The sequence below is a fragment of the Bos javanicus genome, chromosome 11, assembly GCF_032452875.1.
Source record: "Bos javanicus breed banteng chromosome 11, ARS-OSU_banteng_1.0, whole genome shotgun sequence".
Lineage (NCBI taxonomy): Eukaryota > Metazoa > Chordata > Mammalia > Artiodactyla > Bovidae > Bos > Bos javanicus.
The window spans coordinates 95,581,269-95,600,437 of NC_083878.1; the positions used below are offsets into that span (position 1 = coordinate 95,581,269).

Sequence of the window (19,169 nt, forward strand, 5' to 3'; positions counted from 1 at the left end):
TTGGCAGAAGGGACCTACCTGCTTGGTATCCATTCTGGCTCTTGTGCCCACTAGTCAGGTGGTCTTGACTAAGTCACTTCCACACTCCAACCCTGGTCTCCTTGCCTGCAAAAAATGGGATTGTACCCCATGCTGAAGACAGAGTGAGATCAGTCACCCCAAGGAGGCCATTAAGTTCTGGGAGTTTCGTCCCTTCCTCTACATCTCCCCTGATTTTTTGGGCCAGAACTAATTTCTTCTGGATCCAGTGAGAGGGCAGTAAATGGGGTTTGACCCTGGGCTGCAAGCTGGGGAGACTGAGGTGGGTGACTGAGGCTTGAAGGGGCACAATCACACAAGGAGTTATTGGTAACCGCTGAAAAATAAGCAGCCATTTCCTGCACACCTATTATATTTGAGATCCAGGCCAGGCACTCTGTTTACTTTGCCTCTTTGGACTGAGCAACACCTCCCTTCACAGAGCCCCTTGGACCAAGCATCACTGTTTACACTTTACAAAGGGAAAATAGGGTTCAGAGGAGAAGTCACTAGAAGGACACCCACCCCTAAACTGTTCACAACCAGTCCCTGTAAGGAGTGAGGCTGGGGGCAGTGGGTAGTAAGCAGACGCTTATGTCTTATACATATACATATATACATACCCAATTTTGCAGTCAGCATGTATTTTAAAGCATTTTTTAAAAATTAAAAACATTGGTTCATGTGTTAGGAATAGAGCTAATTAGAGATGTAACAAGGCCAGCAAAGGCGCAGAGAAGTCAGACCCAGCTTCAGTGTCCTGTGCCTGCCTCATGACCTGGGCCTGTCCCTCCACCTCAGCAACAACCCTGGAGTCGTGGTGGGACCACGTGCCACCCCAAACCGGCATAAGTGCAAGCACAGGCCTCAGCCGAGGAGGAACCGCGGCCGCGACACTGGGGGCTCGGGACAACGAGTGGCCGTCCTGTCCTCAGGCAAGTCCTTTTAACACTGTTGTGTTCAGGATGTTTTAAGAATTAAAAGAAAAAAGAAAAAGAAATTAAAAAAATGAAATGCCATAAAACTGTTCTTTGGCTGGGCTGTGGCCCAGACTCCACAAGCCAGAAGGGCTTGTCACAGAGGCCCTGCCGGCTACAGTCCGTCCTTGTCTGGGTCTGGCATCAGGAGGCTGGTGAGTTCGAGACCTCCCTGGGGCTTGTCCCAGGGCCCCAGAGTTTCTCCCTCTCTGTGAGAGTCACTGGAATGACGGAGAGGCCCACAGGGCCTGTGGGTAAGCGTCCTTGAACCTGAGAGCTTGGAACGCAGGCATGAGGTCACAGCCCACACTGGGGCCAGTGGGTGGTGGTCAGGCCCCCTGAGATTCTCGGGTTCCTTCTGGCGCCTGGGTCACGTTGCTACCCAAATGGAAAAAGTCTTAGAAAAACCACACTAAAAATATTACAAAGTAAATAAATAAGACCAAGTCTCTAGGTCTAGCAAACTACCCCAAGAGAGCCCCAGTGGAAGGTGTGACTAACTCTATAGAGGCCAGAAGTCAGGAAAAAGAAAGCACCATCATCTCACTTTTCTAGGAAGGGTGAGTCCCCAATCACAGGCCAGTTAGCCCGTCATTAATTGCCAAGAACTTCTGGACAGATCATTTGGTAGTGCTTTGAGGGGGCTCAGAAAAGGAAGTGTGACCAGAAATGCCAGCAAGGGTCACCGGGAATTCAATCAAATTGCTCTTGCCTCTCTGCTTTAACAACAGGATGCTTTAATAACCCAATCCAGATACACCTGGGTTTCTGTAAGGCCTGACAGCTCATCACATGCCTTTGGGACTACAGCGGGAAAATGTGGACTTGTGATGCAGTACTGCTTTAGCAACACAGCTGACCAGCTCAGAGCACTTACTATACACAAGAAGCTATCCCGAGCACTTTGCGTGTATTAACACATACACGCAATACATGCAGAGGGTGTGCCTCAAAGCAAACCTACAAGAGCAGTATTAGCTATCCTCCTTGTAAATATGGGGAAAAGGAAACACTGAGCCGTTAGGTAACTTGCCTGAGGTCACAGCAGGTAGGTCGTGAAGTCAGATTTGAAAGCAGCTGTCTGACCCCTGAGCCTATAGGTGCATAGCTGGTTTTAAACCAACCTGGAGACCCCCCTACTGTTTAACAGGCAAGGGTGGAGGTGGGGATGGAAGTCCAGATCTCGTGGGGATTGACGATCAAGATGTCCCGCACTGGCTGAGGAGTGGGCACATGATGCCCGCTGGGTCAGTCACTCTCTCCAAAGACCTGGAAGCATCCAGGCTTCACCCTGAATTCTTGGCCCTGGTTCCTATCCTTTCCCTCTGATTTACCACTCCCCCCAACCTTGCCATTCATCCCCTTCTCCTCTGGTCCCTTTTGGTAGTCGATGGTTCTTGTTATTTACAACCAGAGACCTTTGGTAGAGGCAGGATCACATAGCTCCCCTCTCCACTCAAATCTCCCTCTAAGGAAAGCGGGTGCCAGATGGGTGCCAGAAAAGTGAGAATCCAGTGGTAGACCACGGGGCTCTGTCCTTATCCTTATCTCGCTGACCATCATGTTCACAGTTTGGACTCAGAACACAGAAGGCCTACTCATAAAGCTCGCAGCTGCCACAGTGGCAGAATTAATGCTTTGTGCAGTGGCAGCCAGACTTACAATGCTTTCAAGACCAGACTGCTGGATGAGATCCAGAAAGATGACATTTAACCAGCATAACGTAAGGTCTTTCGTGTTTCCGAAGAATCCATTGTGTAAGTAGCAGATCAGGGAGAGTTGACTGGAGAGTAGTTCATGGGAAAAAGCTCCCCCTGCAAACACTGTGAGTCACCAGATTCGTGCAGCTGTTAAAAACAAGTGATTCTAGTAAGGCAGGCTGCGTCATGAGGGTTTGAGAAAACTGGAGATGACAGTATATTTCAACTTGGCGCTTGTCAGTCCCTCCAAAGAGCATGTTTCCTGTTCTGGCCTTCACACTTTAGGAGGGACAATGACGAGTATGGTGCATTCCAGCAAGGGTGGTCCAGGTTGTGGGGAAAGGACTGAGACTGGAGGTGTTGATCACCCCTAGGTGATCCCCGTGTGCAAGGGAGTCCCAGAAAGGAGGTCCCAAAGGCATAACATGGGGGACCAGCTGTGAAAATTCCAGAGATATTTTAATCAAAGCCCTTCAGGTGGCAAATAACCTAAACCACACTGGAGCTCACTCAGCAAAAAAAAAAAAAAGGAACGTATTTTAAGGAAACCTGTGTATTTTAGGACAAGGCAGCCTCGAGACTGGAGCTAGGAGCTGGAAAGCTGGCAGGAAGCAGGGCATCTGACTCTCCACCTCTCTCTCCTGCCTGCTCTTCTGCTACAAAAGTTTTCTCTGCTTGCTGGGGCACTTTCTGAAAGTTCACAGTAGCCCTGACACCACGTAATCCACCAAACTGCTCAGGACTGGGGGTGATGGGGACAAGAAGTGAGGGAGAAGGTGAGGAAGCCAGGAGAAGCCAGGAGAGGTGGTGGTTGTTGTTCAGTCTCTAAGTTGTGTCTGACTCTGCGACCCCATGGACTACAGCCCACCATGCTCCTCTGTCTATGGGATTTCCCAGGCAAGAATACTGAAGTGGGTTGCTATTTCCTTCCCCATGGGATTTTCCTGACCCAGGGATCAAAACCCCAACGTCTCTGGTGTTGGCAGACAGATTCCTCACCACTGAGCCACCAGGGAAGCCAGGAAAGGTGGGCAGGGTCAAATAGGCAGAGCCAGTTATTAAAGAATAATCCAAACGACACCTGGGTGCCCACTGCCCGGCTTCAGTCCCAGATATTACAGGAGCAAGTGCTCTCCAGGGCAGCTGAGTCCCTTCCTTCTTCTCTCCAGTCAGCCCCTCTGGAGGGCTAGGAGTTCCCTACTCCGCTTTTCTTTGTAGTTTCAGTGCACATGGATGTGTGCCTGAGAAACGGAAGGCAGCCTCTGGTGTGTTGATTTTTACATGAGGGGGTCCTCCTTGTGGTGCCTTCTGCCATGTTGATTTTTTGCTGAGTGTTTTGTCAGATGGCTCTTCAGGTCGTTTCCAGCCTTCCAGAACTACAACACCAGCAGTACTGGATGCGTCCCCGGGAGGAGAAATGCAGAGGCGCAGCCGGGGCCTATCTTCCACTCCGTTAGACGGTGCAAGGCAGATTCTGACTCACTGAGGACTTTCTGACAGCATGATGGGAGAGGCTGTCCTGCAGGATAGTGAGATCTCATTTGCAGGGGGTGAGGGCTGGGTGTTGGGGCAGAGGCTCATACCCTCAGCTCCCCAAATTTTATTGAAAGAGTGTCTGGTGCCAGAAATGAGCTAGGGGCTTAGGGGCTATTGGACATGGGTTTGAATCTCAGCTCTACTACTCTCCAGCTGTGTGATCTTGAGCAAGTCATTTTCCTTCCGGAATCTCCAGTTTTCTCTTTAAATGACTGGGTATCTACAGCAGTTTCAGAAGGAACTAAGGAGCCTGGGAAGGCAGGTACTTGGAGGAAATGAAGAGAAGTAAATCTGGTCCCAGAACCGTGGGTTATTTTTAGGAGATGGAATGAAAGTGGGGAAGCTCAGCACAGAGCCCCCTCCCCAGGCAGTTGGGGCTGAGGGAGGAGAGAACATGGCAGGCTCTAGGAGAAGAAAGAGACAGTCAAGGGGTGGAAAATGTCCCCGAAGACTCTCCTGGAGAGGCTAGATTCTGAGTGACTCAATGCCACTGAGCCAGTGAAATACTTCTGCTGCTACCATAACTTTGACCCACTTATGCCTGCTCCTTTTCCATGCTGCAGACCACATCTGTAGGTTCAGCCCCTGCCCAAACCCAGGGTTTGCCATACCTTCAGACCCTGCTGCACATGAAGCCAGACAGCTCCTGATTACAAGGTCTCCCCTACATCATGAGGTGTACCTGGGCTGTGGGCCCTTCAGGTGATGACCGAAGGCATTGGGAGCCTGACAAAGGGCATTTGGAGCTTTAGCCTAAAGCATCTGAAGCTAAAGTGACAAAGATGGATATCAAGATCCCTTCCCCTTCTCTGAGCACTTTCTGCACACCAGGCACCCTTAACAGGTACCGTGTCACCAACTCCCGACAAGGCAACCACTGTCAGCACTTCCATTTTACAGATGAGGAAACCAAGGCACCAAGTGACCAGTTAGCTTACTCAAGGTTGCAGAGCTAGTAGCTGACAGAACCTGGATTTAACCCAGAATCATGGCTTTAGTGCCCCATCTTTGGGGCAGGAGCTCTGACTTAATCTGGGAGCTGGGCAAAGGATGTCCATCCAGGGGAAGCAATGATCCCAGGGTAAGCATCAGGCCAAGAGGGTGGGAAACCCCGTGTGCACAGGCCTAGGGTGGGATGCAGAGAAGGAGAAGGGCCCCTTGTGGATAAGTTCAGGGAGTTAGATGTGGCAGGGGGCCGGGGAACAGGGGCAGAATGAAGCAGGAGAGGTGAACACGATGCTTGGTCCAAGGGCCCTGGAATTCACTGTGGGTGATTCCAACCACAGACTCCTGGGTTAAGCAGAAATGTTTTAACCCCAGCCACACTGCTACAGGCTGAATGGTTGTGGGGCCTGGTGGACAAGGTCTATCCAGAGAGCTCTGGGAGTGACGGGCTGAGCTCAGGAACTTGTGGTTCTGGGCACTTCAGGTAAAGCAGGAGCAACTAGGTGGCTGCAGCATGGGCTGCAGGGTGCCTAAGCAGAGACAGGGAGGAGAGGGTCCGGGGAGTCAGTGATGGGGGAGCCGTGTTCAGGACCCAAGTCTGGAGCTGGGGCGGGGCTGGGGCAGAGGTGGCCCTATGGGCCCAGATGGATCCCTGGGGAGCCAATTCACTGACCTGGGTCCTTTGGGAGTTAGAGTGGGGGTGGGGTAGCCTCAAAGCCACCATTGTTGCCCCCTTGTCCGCCTGACTGTCTAGGACCTAAAATAGAGCAGGAGAACAGCAGATCTCCGTGAGAAGAATTTCTGGCAAAGAGGTCTGGGGGGAGGGGTGTGAATCACCACTGGGAACACTTCACTTGAGTTTGAAACTCTCAAAGCCCAGCTGCCCCAGCTTCACCCTCAGGGAGCCTGGAATACACTGGAAAGTGGGAGAGTGGGGTATCTTAGTCCCACCCCTGTCCAACCGTGGGGAGAGGGCTGGGTTCTGCCCCCAGCTCTGCCATGGAAATGCTGGATGACTGAACCAAGTTTGTCCCCCCAGGGCCAGTTTCCCAGATGTACCAGGAGTCAGATGCTTCATCTGCTGTGAGGCCCCTGGAGTTCATGGCAGGTGGTCCTAATATAGGCCTCAGGGTCAGAGAGACATGGATGAGGTCCCAATTCCTTTCCTATTGGCTGAGTGACCTTGAGCAAGTCCCCCCACCTCCTGGAGCCTCAGTTTCCTCATCTGAAAAATGCACATTGAAACCAAGTCCTGTTCTTTCTGGTTTCAGCTGAGCTATCCAACAAGGATCTTGACAACTCCTGGGGCCTCCCTCCACGTCCTCAGATGGAACACTTCGTGCTGCTGGGAATGTTATCAGAGACTTCACTTTTTAATGTCCTGTGCTTTGCATACTGCCTCTGGCTCGTGGAGAGCCAGAGATCCCGGAGGGCCGAGATGAAGATCTAAATATCATATCGTTTCCAGAGGTTCCATGGGGGCATTTCAGTCAGCCCCGGTACTGGCCACTCCTGGAGGAAAAGGGTCTTTGGTCCAGGGTGGGCCCTCATGGGCACCTATCTTGTGTCATGCTGGATCCCTGAGGGGCAGGGATGGGACTCCCCATTAGGCAGATGGGGAAACAGGATCCTCTCCAAGAGGCTTATGTGCCCTTAGCACTGTGCCTGGGTTCGGTGCAGCCGCAGAGGCTGACGCAGGATGTGGTGCTGGCGTGCCCTCTAGCGGCCGCCACGCGCCATCCCCCTCCGCGGCCAGAGCTGCCCAAGGTCCGACTGCCAGCGGTTAGGGCAGGGAAGTTCCTTCTTGGAGCCATCCGCGGTCCAGCCTGCTGGTGTCCCACTTCCCCCCGGGCTGAGAACAGTCTCCCAGACTCCCTTCTCATGGCTTCCCAGAGACCCCAAAGCGGCTGCGCGCCCCTCCCCGATTGCCATGGAGACCGCTTGTACACAGTTTCCCCCTTCCCCTCCACCTTGTCCTAAGTCAGGTCCGCAAGCCGGACCCAGCGCCCGCCTAGGAGGGAGCCCGCCAGGGCGGGCGGCCGCAGGCCCATGAACAGCAGGCCCCGAGGGAAGCTGGCCGTGGGGAGAGTGAAATTCTTCGGCCGGCACCGCGGGGAGGTGAGGTTCTGTCGACCTTTCCCCAGACAGACTTTGGGCTTCCTGACTTTCGAGTAGTTTCTGGTTCTGCGTGGTTCGGGAGCTCGAGTGTTCCCTGAGCTCCAGGTGCAGAATGGGGTCTAGAATTCTAAACTGTGGTTCCAGAGAGGGTTCAAACTCCTGGCTGATTCCAGTGTTCTCTGGACTCTGGCTTAAGAGGGGACGACCCAGAGGGAGGGTAGGGGAGGGAGGAGGGAGGAGGGTAAAAGAAAAAAAAAAAAGAGGGAACTCAGGGCATAGAGCAGATTTTAAGCTAGTTCTGGACTGCAGTTCTAAAACGGGATCTTGGCTTCTAAAGAAGGCTAGCTCTGAGCCTCAGGCTCTGGTTTTACAAGACAGCAGAGAAGGCTCCAAGCTCTTGACTCTACTGCAGAGTGGTTCCTGGGTTCTGGCTGTTGAGAGGCCTGAAGTCCAAGCTCTAACCCCAGGCTCTTGGGACAGTGTTTAGGGCTGGCTCGGGAGTCTGGAGTTAGGCATGAGCAAAAAGTATTTCTTGCCCCAGGATAGGCCTTTTTTACTTTCTTTCCAGGTCAACTCTTCAGCCTTCTCTCCCGATGGCCAGAGGCTGCTCACGGCCTCTGAGGACGGCTGTGTATATGGCTGGGAGACCCAGAGCGGGAGGCTACTGTGGAGACTGCATGGCCACAAAGGTGAGGCTCTTCAGCCCAGATGGGGAGACTGAGGCCCATTGACCTGTTCTGCATTCCACAGAGTCTACCAGCATTTGAGCTGGGCATTCCAGCAAGATAGCACCGGTAGGGCTGGGGTAAGAGGGCAAGGAGATGGGACCTGGTCCCTTGGGTCCTGAGCCTGACTCTTGACAGACCTGGACTCAAATCCTACCACTTAAAACTCGGTAATACCACATTCAGTTCAGTTGCTCAGTCGTGTCCGACTCTTTGTGACCCCATGAATCGCAGCACGCCAGGCCTCCCTGTCCATCACTAACTCTCGGAGTCCACCCAAACCCATGTCCATTGAGTCGGTGATGCCATCCAACCATCTCATCCTCTGTCGTCCCCTTCTGCTCCTGCCCTCAATCTTTCCCAGCATCAGGGTCTTTTCCAGTGAGTCGGCTCTTCGCATCAGGTGGCCAAAGTATTGGAGTTTCAGCTTCAACATCAGTCCATCCAATGAATACCCAGGACTGATCTCCTTTAGGATGGACTGGTTCGATCTCCTTGCAGTCCAAGGGACTCTCAAGAGTCTTCTCCAACACCACCGTTCAAAAGCATCAATTCTTCTGCGCTCAGCTTTCTTCACAGTCCAACTCTCACATCCACACATGACCACTGGAAAAACCATAGCCTTGACTTGGCAAAGTAATGTCTCTGCTTTTTAATATGCTGTCTAGGTTGGTCATAACTTTCCTTCCAAGGAGTAAGCATCTTTTAATTTCATGGCTGCAGTCACCATCTGCAGTGATTTTGGAGCCCCAAAAATAAAGTCAGCCAGTTTCAGTCATTTTTAAATGTACAGTTCAATGGCGTTGTTTACTTTGTTGTGCAGCTGGTCTCCAGAACTCTCATTTTGCAGAACTGCAACTCTGTACCCCTTGAACTCATTTCTCCCTTCCTCAGCCCCTGGCAACCCCTGTTCTGCCTTCTGTCTCTAGTTTAACTAAATACCTGGTGTAAGTGGAATCTTCCAATATTTCTTTTGCTGACTTCACTTGGCACAACGTCCTTTATATTCATCTCTTTACCCACTTTTTTGACTGTGATTGAAATCAAGTCTTGTCACTTTCTCTGTGCCTCGTTTCTTTAGAATGGGGATAATAGTTGCTATCCTATAGAATGAGATTAATGCAAGCAAAGCGCCTGGCTCCCAGTAAGAACTCAGTAAATTATGATTAAAAAGACAAGGGAAATCTGATAATTATAGGGCAAATTGGTTCATGTTATACTAGGCAAAGTCCAGGGGCTGGGGAGTCAAAGAGGATAATGTAGAACCTAGGCTGGGCTGAAAGGAGGTGTTTGATTTGATTTATTCATCTTCCAGATGGGCAAACCAAGTTTGCCATTTCAGACCAAAGGCATGGAAGCCCAGGAATTTTCCAGCTGGTTGGAGGATAAGGGTTAGAAGGGAGTGAGAAGGGAGACAGGCAATGCAACTGAAGAAATCAGCAGGGGTTTAGACTGCAAGGGCTGGAGGTGGAGGGTAGCTCCCCATTGCTTGACCATGGCCACCCGCCCCAGGCCCCGTGAGGTTCTGCCGCTTCTCCCCTGATGGCCGCCTCTTTGCCAGCACCTCCTGTGACCGCACCGTCCGCCTGTGGGATGCCGCAGATGCCAAGTGTCTGCAGGTCCTGAAGGGTAAGTGGGCTGGGGGGGAAGACTGGGAGCCAAGCAGCCAGGCCTGGGCTCCTGTTCAGACCTTGCCGTGTCCTATGCCACCTCGCCTCTCCTCAACACTTGGCGGGTGTCTACAGGTCACCAGCGGAGTGTGGAGACTGTCAGCTTCAGCCATGACTCCAAGCAGCTGGCCTCGGGTGGCTGGGACAAGAGGGTGATGCTTTGGGAGGTGCAGGTATGTGGAGGGGCAGCCAGAGGCCTGGGATCCCAAGAGGCCCTCCACACGGTCACCCTTTCCCAACCGGGAAAGGTTGTTCCATCTTCGCCACTGCCCGTACGCACACCTGGTGTTCCACTTCCTTGCATCTAGCTGCAGCCACCTCCCCAGGTCCCCTCCCACCCACCCTTGTACCCCAACTCCTCTGCCATGAAGTGCTCCCTCTTCTGTCAAGGCCTTGGAAGCCCCTCCAACCCCTACGCAGCATGACACTACCCAGGCAGGCTTGCAGAGGGCCCGGGGTCTGACCCATCCGAGGTGGAGCTCTCCAAAGCTTAGGGCTCTCTCCTCCAGTCAGGCCAGGTGCTGCGTCACTTTGTGGGACACCGAGACTCTGTCCAGAGCAGTGACTTCGCACCCAGCTCAGACTGCCTGGTGAGCCATCTCTGCCCCGGCCCCAACAAGATGAGGCAACTGGGAGCCCACCCCCATTTCCATTTCCCCACTTGGGCCAGAGTGGTTAAAATCCCACACCTTGACTTAGCTCTTCTGAGTCTGTCCCCTCTATAAAATGGGGATTCTGCAGGTGCAATGGTGCCTGCTTCCTGTGGGCGTGGCCAGCTGAGGAAGCAGGCTCCACACTCAGGGCAGCTGTCTGCAGGCCACTGGCTCCTGGGATTCTACCATCCGCATGTGGGACCTCCGGGCAGGGACCCCTGGGATCTTCCACCAGGAGCTGGAGGGTCACAGAGGGAACATCAGCTGCCTGTGCTACTCACCATCTGGCCTACTGGTGAGCTGGGCTGCCTGAGTTCTGGGGTGGCTGCCAACTGCAATTCTGAGGGTCATGGGCCACTTGGGGGGCAGAGGATGCAGTCCCCAAACCTATATGCTTAGAGCTGTCTGCTGTCCAGGCATCTGGCTCCTGGGACAAGACCATTCACATCTGGAAGCCCTCAACACGAAGCCTGCTCATCCAGCTCAAGGGCCACATCACCTGGGTGAAGAGCATTGCTTTCTCCCCCGATGGGCAGCAGCTGGCCAGTGCTGGCTACTCCCACATGGTAACCCCTCCAGGCCTTCCTTCCTGCCAACTCCCACCTCACACCTTCCCTCCCAGAGCCCTCAGCAGGTCCAGAAATGCCCAGTTCCCTATCTGCCCTCAGTAAGCTACCAGGGGTAGAACCCAGATACCAACCACTTCTGTACCTAATGCCTGGCACTCATGTCTGCACTGGCCCAAGTATCACCGCTGCTGACATTTCTGACTCAATTTCAGGGCAAAGAATATACTGCACCGAATGTCTGTGTATTATGCAGCCCTTGTTAAACACACCTCACAGACAACAAAATTTTGTCAAAGACACCAGCCTGTAAGACTTCCCTACCCGTCACCTTTTTATTTCCAGGTCAAAGTCTGGGACTGCAATACAGGAAAGTGCACCGAGACTCTGAAGGTAAGGTCCGTGGCCGAAGCAAACAAGGGTGCAGTGGAAGGTCTGCTGGGGAGGCCTGCACCCCCAGAGCCCAATATTATGCTTTTGGCAGGGGGTTCTGAACGTGGCCCATGCCTGTGCCTTTATGCCAGATGGGAAACTCTTAGTGTCTGGAGCTGTTGATTAGACAAAATGTCAAGTCCACCACAGATCACCTTGACTTGCTCAAACCGAACATCACCATCTACAGCTCTCACACCTTCCACCCCTGCCTCTCCATGCCCAGGGGGCACAGGCCCAAAGTAACCATAATAGAGCACCCAACAGATCCCTATGGCCAGGGCAGCAAGCCTGCTGGAATCCATCGGGCACCTGGTAACCATAGCCACTTCCCCAACAACTGAAGCCCCTATAAACACAAAGCAATGCCAGCCAGTGGTCTGTCTGTTTTATTGACAGCTGGATGCTCAAGCCTTGACTGCGTACTTCCGGAGGGGGTACAGCCGCTCCTTCCGCTGCTGCTTCTTGGTCTTCAGGTTCTCTTCATGCTTGTTGAGTCGGCGGCGCATGGCACGTGTTTTCTTGGGCCGCAGATCCAGGGGCTTGTACTTCTTGCCCTGGGTGAGGGGAAGCAAGGGGAGCCTGAGGACTAGGGTTTGGGAGCACTGCAATACCTAAGGCACCCCGGAGGTTGGAAATGAGGTGCCAGGAAGTGACTTGAGGGAAGTGTGTGTCGGGGAGATGTCTGCCAGGTGCCTGTGGTGACAGTAACACTGAACACATGCATCTAAGGAGAAGATCTGGCATGGCCAAGGCCATCCTGCTATGAGGGGCAAAGTTCCTACCTCGGCTCCTGTTCTTGGGCCTTTAACAGGAGATGGATCATCTCTCCATCTCTGCTCTCACTCCACTTCCTCCCCTGTCAGTTTAGGTGAAGCCAGCTCTGATGGCCCCCTTTGTTCTGCCAAGGCCCCTTGGGGCCTCTTTCATTTGAAGCGCTGTCCTGTGTGCTGGCTTAGCCACAAATGAGACCTGCTCCCTGCTCAAGGAGGTCCCAGCCCACCAGAAAACAAGTGGTGCGCTGGTGTGGAGGAGCAAAGAGACTGAGGAAGGCTTCACCTCACAACTGACAACAGCCTCAAAAGCGAGAAACCAGAGTGGGCATGAAAGCCCTGCACAGTGACAGCTCAGGTTGGGAACTGCCAACAGCCTGGAGGGGTAGGCACAGGGCAGGTGGGTGTGGGGTTCAGGACATGAACAGCCTTGGGGCAGAAAACTGCAGGGAAAAAGCTACACAGGAGATGAGGGCAAGCTCTGGGGGAAACCTGAAAGTCTGCCCATCCACACCCCTCATACCGCTGATACAGGTCAGGGCTTCCTGCTTTCAATCTGCTAAGCACCTAGAGCTCTGCTTGTCCAAGAAAGTAGCCATAGCCACACACGCTGTTTACATCTTCCAGTCCCTATAACCATGTAAGTGCTTATAACCATGTAACAGGCACAGGGGACCAGAGGTTAATTTATCAAAAAGTGCTGATACAGAGACCTCATCTCTACCTCCTGGAGCCCTGCCTGGCTTGTATGATGGAGTGTACTCACTGGATGGTCATGGAGGCAGTTCTTCCAGGCCATACCTCTACACGGTTCCCTCAGAGCCTGATAAACGTTCCAGACCCAATTCACAGACCCCCCCCCCACACACACAAACGTAAACATGTCCAGGGATGGCAACAAGCTCAGCACACAGTGGCAACTTTGACATGTCAAACCCTCCAGTCATTCAAACACTAATTGGGTGTTGATGTGAAACCATTTTGCAGTCAAAGCCCCCTAATCAGTAATCTTTAAGAGATTATAGAGTAATCTGGGTGGGCCTGCTTTAATCAGCCCAAAGGCCTTAAAGGCAGGGATGTGGCTTTCTCCAAGAAATCCCACTTGAGGGCAGCAGCTTCAACCAAATCTTTAGCTCTCCTTGCTCAGGATCCTCCCTTTGAGACAGAGGGCACCTCCTCCACAAACAAACAAGTCATTTCCTTGTAGTAAACCAAATGTGTGCATGAAGTGAAAGTTGCTCAGTTGTGTCGACTCTTTGCGACCCCATGGACTATACAGTTCATGTAATTCTCCAGGTCAGAATGCTGGAGTGGGTAGCCTGTCCCTTCTCTAGCTGATCTTCTGGACCCAGGAATTGAACCAGGGTCTCCTGCACTGCAGGCAGATTCTTTACTGAGCTATCAGGGAAGCCATGTGTGCGGACGCATTCTATAAAATCTCTCACTGGTTCAGCTTCATAGTTTAATACTAGTTTTAGGCACAAGCCCCAGAAAACAGTTGTTAAAAACTCTAGGCTGTGAGGGACAGGCACCTGTGGCAATCTCCTGGAAGCACTCAATCCACCCCCACCCTATGGGTTGGAATCTAAGCCCAATCACTCCATTTACTGCATGTCAGTGATGCCAGGCAACTTAACCCAAGTCTTGAGGTCCTCATTTGAAAAATGAGAATGCCAGATACTTGGTGGTGACTGACACACCAAGACAAGTAAAAACATTTAAACAGTCAATCCTCATAGACTCCCCAAACTCACCCAGCTGGTGAGGTTTTATTCAAAATCCAACTCTATCCAGACTCCCACACCTTTGATTCCTTGACAACTGCAGCCACATGCTGTCTGCATGTCATATGCTAGAAGGCTCTAGAAAGCCCAGTCCCAAGCACCCCAGTGGGAGCTCACCATACCACCCTTCGGGCCTAGGGAGAGCTGGAATTTTGCTCCCTGTAGCCCAGCACCGTTATCCCTTCTCCACTAACCTTATAGAATTTCCTGAGGTTCTCTTTCTGAGTCTGGTTAATGACGGTCAGTACACGGGCGATGGATTTACGAACCACTCGGCTACAAAACAAGAGACAATCAATGAAGATGTGTAAGACACAAAGCACTCCCCAAGGTATCTATTTCAGGGCCTGACCAAGATGTCACAGGGCAGGGGCACTGCCCATCAGCTCACCCACATTGACCCAGGAGGTGCCTAACCCAGCCCAGGAGGGTGTTCTGGAGGCAAGAGAAACAATACATGAGCATCCTAGGAAAGGGGACATGAAGCAGCTGGCACAAACAGTGTTTTTGAAGAGCTGTGAAGTGTTCAGTGAGGCTTAATGAGGGGAAGTGAAGGACAGCCAGGAAAGACCTTTCATCCCTGGCTATATATCCTAAGGGCTACAAAAAAGACCTAAGCAATGTGGATCTGAATAAGCTCACTGGAGGACCTTACTCCTCAAGCTGGGCCACTGGGAGGGGACAAGGCTGAAAACAAGAAAAAGCTGGGGATAAGTGAAACATGTCCTCATGCTGAATGAGGGCTGATCAGTAAATGGCTGTAAACATCATTTTGATTCAGCATGCACCACCATAAGAAAATTACTGGGGGCCCATTTTATAGGAAAGGGGAAAAACATGGGTGGTGTGCCAACCTGCACATCAGGTACAATGTGGCAGAAGTGGAATTTATGCCCCAGCTGACTAACTCCGAACTTATGTTCCTTTCTCAAGTTTTGATTCTTGCCCCCCATACACCAGTAAGTTACACTACAACTAAAATAAGGGGTGCAAGGGATGCCTCAACCAAGTGAAAGAGGCTGAGGAAAAACATCAAGTGCTGGTGGGAGACAGAGGAATGGGGTCAATTAGTCACTCAAAGGAGGCATTAAAACGGGACGTCGGGGGCACTTAATTCTTCCTCTAGACAGTCAAGCCGTTACATCAGGAAAAAGGATCACAGGTCAAAAGCAACGGGTCACCACAGGCCTCGGCGTGAGAAAGAGGCACCTAAAGAGGCTGAACAGAAACGGCGCCACGTTCTGACCCACGGAGCCATGGAAAGGGCAGTTAAACGGCCAACTCCTTAAGCCCACTTCGAAACTCCCCTACGTGTGTCCCCGTACTCTGGCCGCCAGTTCACTTACATCTTGGAGAGTTTGGAAGCTGCGCCGCCTGTCACTTTAGCCACGCGCAGCTGGGACAGCTCCACCTTCAGGTCCTCCAGCTGTTTCAGCAGCTCCTCCTTCTTCTTGCCGCGAAGGTCTCGAGCCTTAATCTTGGCCTGCCCGACAGGGAAGGTCTGGGTCAAACACCTCCCCTTCACCTGTGTCGCAGCCCGCCCCTCGAGGCCGAGCGCCTTGCCCTGGGCCAAGAGCGCTCTGGAGACCCCAGAGTACCCGCCTCGGGCAGGGCAACCCAGACCCCAGGAGACGCGCCCTCGCCCAGTCCTGCTGCGAGGTTGGTCCCCTACTCCCATTCCGCAGACGGACAGACGGAGGCCCCGGGAGGGCGCGCGTACCTCTCGGGGCCCAGGCCTGAGGTGGGGGGAAGACTGAGGTGGCGCTAGGCCACTTCGCAACGCGTCCCACAGGTCAGGCTGGCAGATGGGTTCTCAGCTCTCGCTACACGCTCTCCATCCCGGCCCCTAAGCTCCACAGTACGCGGATGGCGGCCGATTCCCCACACTCACCATGGCTGTATAGTCTGCCTCCGCTGCCTTCTCGGAGGGAAAGAGGAAGAGGCGGGGCTGACCTTCACAACTACTGCCGGGTGGCGGCGGGCGTGGTCAATAGAGGGGCGGCGGGGGAGCCCTGGCTCCGCCCCTACCATCCCGCGCGGGCCCAGCCTCCCCACCCCACGCCTCGAGGAGCGCTTTGGTACCGCCCACTCAGCCCCCGCCCGCCCTGAGGAACCGAGTCCCCGCCCCGAGGAGCCGGAGTCCCGCCCTGCAATGAGCCTGTCTCTCTCTTGCGCGCTGAAAATTACTTTGTTGTAGTTCAGTCACAAAGTCCTATCCGACTCTGCGACCCCATGAAGTGCAGTTACGGCACTCTTCCCTGTCCTTCACTATCTCCCCGAGTTTGCTCACTCATGTTCACTGAATCGGTGATGCTATCCAACCATCTCATCCTTTGACATCCCCTTTTCCTCCTACCCTCAACCTTTCCCAGCATCAGGGCCTTTTCCAGTGAGTCGGCTCTTCGCATCAGGTGGCCAAATATTGTAGCTTCAGCTTCAGCATCAGTCCTTCCAATGAATATTCAGTGTTGATTTCCTTTAGGATTGACTGGTTTGATCTTGCTGTCCAAGGGACTCTCAAGAATCTTCTCTAGCACAACAATTCAAAAGCATCAGTTCTTTGGTGTTCAGCCGTCTTTATGGTCCAACTCTCACATCCATACATGACTACTGGAAAAACCACAGCTTTGACTATATGGACCTTTGTCGCAAAGTGAGTGCTCTGCTTTTTAATACGCTGTCTAGGTTTGTCTTGGCTTTCCTTTCAAGGAGCAAGCATCTTTTAATTTCATAACTGCAGTCACCATCCACAGTGATTTTGGAGCCCAAGAAAATAAAATCTGTCACTGCTTCCACTTCACTCTTTCACTGCCATCATAAAGGCTCTTTAGCTCTTCTTAACTTTCTGCCATTAGAGTGGTATCATCTTCATATCTGAGGTTGTTGATGTTTCTCCTGGAAAATAACTTAGATTTGGTCTGTTTCCTACAGGGCAGTGGGGAAATTTCACCCTGGGGTGAGAGGCAACCTGTTTGACTAGTAAGACTGGAATTCATCCACTCATTTATTTGTTCTTCATTCATTCATTTGTTCATTCATTCATTCGGTACGCTTTTGCAGGCTGCCCAGTCTGGGCTACTCCGAGCTGGGTGCCAGTGTTCTGGGTGGGTCCAGGGGATGAAGGTTGAGGGTTTTAGAAGATAAATTAACATGGCCTCTGCTTTGGAGGAATTTAAAGTCTATGGTGGGTGGGGAGGGGTGGGGTAGACAGCTATAATGACAGCATGTGTTATTTAGGGGAAAAGGCATTCATGGCCTTTTGTTAGTGAACCTGACCGGGTTTCAAATTCTTACTCTGTTGCTTAGTGCCAGCTGACTCTCAGCAGATCCCTTCCCCTGAATCTCAGTTTTCTCACCTGTGAAATGTAGTGTTTAGGAAGATCAGGAAGATAACATGTAAAACTCTTTGCACAAGACCTGATGCATAACAACTGCTCAGTATTATTGATATTAATGTTCCCAGTTGAAATGAACACATAAATTGGCCCTGAAAGTTAAAGGGGGGACTTCATAAGGCAAAGTGCTCAGGCTTTCTGATTGAACAGTTGCATTTTGCCCCCAGCAGCAAGCATGAATCCATGCCCTAGTGTCACTCCACTACCATTAACAAAGGCACACCCACGTCTTAGAGCTCTATTTAAAGGCAGGTTGCCCCCTTGTTGCTGTCAGATGTCACCTCCAGGAAGCCTTCTCCCACCCTCTTATGGGTTTCTGTTAATGAATCTTTAGCCTTGGAGTAAATTGGGACAAAACCTCCCCTTGTTGATCTCTGTGCAATCAAACCTCTCTAACCCCAAATATATTGAATTAGAATGAAATTTATATGTCTGCCCCCACATTCAACCTGGAAGTTCCCCAAGGAGCAGAACCATAGCTGACAACTGGTTTGGTTTCTCTCGCCTCCAGACCCAGCACATGGATACTTGTTGGATGAATTGAATTGAGCTTTGTCTCAGATCACAGTGAGGCAGGCTTCTAGGAAATGGAGGGAAGGGTGTAAGAGGAAGCAGAGGGCATTCTTGGCATGGATTAGTCATAAATGGAGGTTGAATGGGGCACAGGAACGTGGCTATCATATTTTCCAAATGCTTATAGTTCTATTAAAGTTAATAATTGTGTACAGCTTTTCTGAACTTTATCTATTGTTGTTGTTCAATCGCTCAGTTGTGTCCAATTCTTTTTGACTCCATGGACTGTGTCTGTCCTTCACTATCTCCCAGTTTGCTCAGACTCATGTTCATTGAGTCAGTGATACCATCCAACCATCTCCTCCTCTTTCGCCCCTTCTATGACTACCCTGTTTCTCTTACATGCCACATTCAACCCACCCCCAAATTCTATAGCTTCTGTCAGTGGCTCAGACAGTAAAGAATCTGCTTGCAATGCGGGAGACCTTGGTTCGATTCCTGAGTTGGGAAGATCCCCTGGAGGAGGCATGGCAACCCACTCCAGTATTCTTGCCTGGAGAATCCCTATGGACAGAGGAGCCTGGCAAGCTACAGTCCATGGGGTCGCAAAGAGTCGGACACGACTGAGCAACTAAGCACAGCACATCTTCAAAATACCCAGCCTCTTCCCACCACCGTTATTGGCACCTGCTGGACATTGAGCCACCGTTGCCTGTCTCCTGGACCATTGTTGTCACCTCATAAATCACCTCCGTTTGCTCTGGTTTCCGTTCTCAGCAGAGCTGCCAAAGGGACCCTTTTCAAACTGAGTTAGATCATGTCTCTTCTCTGCCCAGAACTTCCAGGGCTGTCCTGAGTTAAGACCACATCCTTTTCTCACCTTCAAAGTCCTACAGCACCCGCCACTCCCCCTTCCCTCTTCCACGTTGTCGTTTCTTCTCGTAGGTTAAGATTTCTTTGCATTTCAGAAAGTGAAAGTCGCTCAGTCCTGTCTGACTCTTTGCAATCCCATGGACTATACAGTCCATGGAATTCTCCAAGCCAGAATACTAGAGTGGGTAGGCTTTCCCTTCTCCAGGGGATCTTCCCAACCCAGGGATTGAACCCAGGTTTTTCGGGCAGATTCTTTACCAGCTGAGCCACAAGGGAAGCCCCATCTTGTTTCTTCTTACTCTTCTGCTCCAGTATGGCCTTGCTTTTTCTGGAACACACCAAGCTTGCCCTGTGTTTGAGCCTTTGCTTGGCTCCATCCTTCAGATCCACTTCAGCATCACCTCCTCAGGGACATTTCTCTTAATCACTTTATCCAAGGTGCTCTCAGAAACTGCATGTTTTTTTTTTCCCCCTCCTCAAAATGCAGTCAT

At 51.9% G+C, this 19,169-nt stretch overlaps 2 protein-coding genes across 2 annotated transcripts; one reads left to right on the plus strand and one right to left on the minus strand.

The window, feature by feature from the left end:
• The first annotated feature begins 6,770 nt into the window (after positions 1-6,770).
• Positions 6,771-11,821, plus strand: WDR38 (WD repeat domain 38). Its single transcript, XM_061431308.1, has 8 exons — positions 6,771-7,294; positions 7,863-7,983; positions 9,532-9,648; positions 9,765-9,862; positions 10,199-10,279; positions 10,506-10,637; positions 10,759-10,908; positions 11,254-11,821. Exons 1-8 carry the CDS (start codon positions 7,226-7,228, stop codon positions 11,461-11,463), a joined length of 978 nt encoding a protein of 325 aa, XP_061287292.1. The 5' UTR covers positions 6,771-7,225; the 3' UTR covers positions 11,464-11,821.
• On the minus strand, positions 11,707-15,972 carry RPL35 (ribosomal protein L35). The gene is made up of 4 exons (XM_061431312.1): positions 15,789-15,972; positions 15,244-15,380; positions 14,092-14,173; positions 11,707-11,897 (listed from the first exon to the last, which is right to left on the minus strand). Exons 1-4 carry the CDS (start codon positions 15,789-15,791, stop codon positions 11,748-11,750), a joined length of 372 nt encoding a protein of 123 aa, XP_061287296.1. The 5' UTR covers positions 15,792-15,972; the 3' UTR covers positions 11,707-11,747.
• Between the last annotated feature and the right edge of the window lie 3,197 nt (positions 15,973-19,169).

Excerpts from the sequence above, each read along its gene's own strand:
- RPL35 (XM_061431312.1), bottom strand. Across the intron at positions 14,174-15,243 it reads GCTTCCAAACTCTCCAAGAT|CCGAGTGGTTCGTAAATCCA; the intron begins GTAAGTGAACTG and ends CTTGTTTTGTAG. Across the intron at positions 11,898-14,091 it reads ACCTCAGGAAATTCTATAAG|GGCAAGAAGTACAAGCCCCT; the intron begins GTTAGTGGAGAA and ends CCCCTCACCCAG.
- WDR38 (XM_061431308.1), top strand. The coding sequence starts at position 7,226 with ATGAACAGCAGGCCCCGAGGGAAGCTGGCCGTGGGGAGAGTGAAATTC. Across the intron at positions 9,649-9,764 it reads GTGTCTGCAGGTCCTGAAGG|GTCACCAGCGGAGTGTGGAG; the intron begins GTAAGTGGGCTG and ends GGGTGTCTACAG. Across the intron at positions 10,280-10,505 it reads CACCCAGCTCAGACTGCCTG|GCCACTGGCTCCTGGGATTC; the intron begins GTGAGCCATCTC and ends AGCTGTCTGCAG.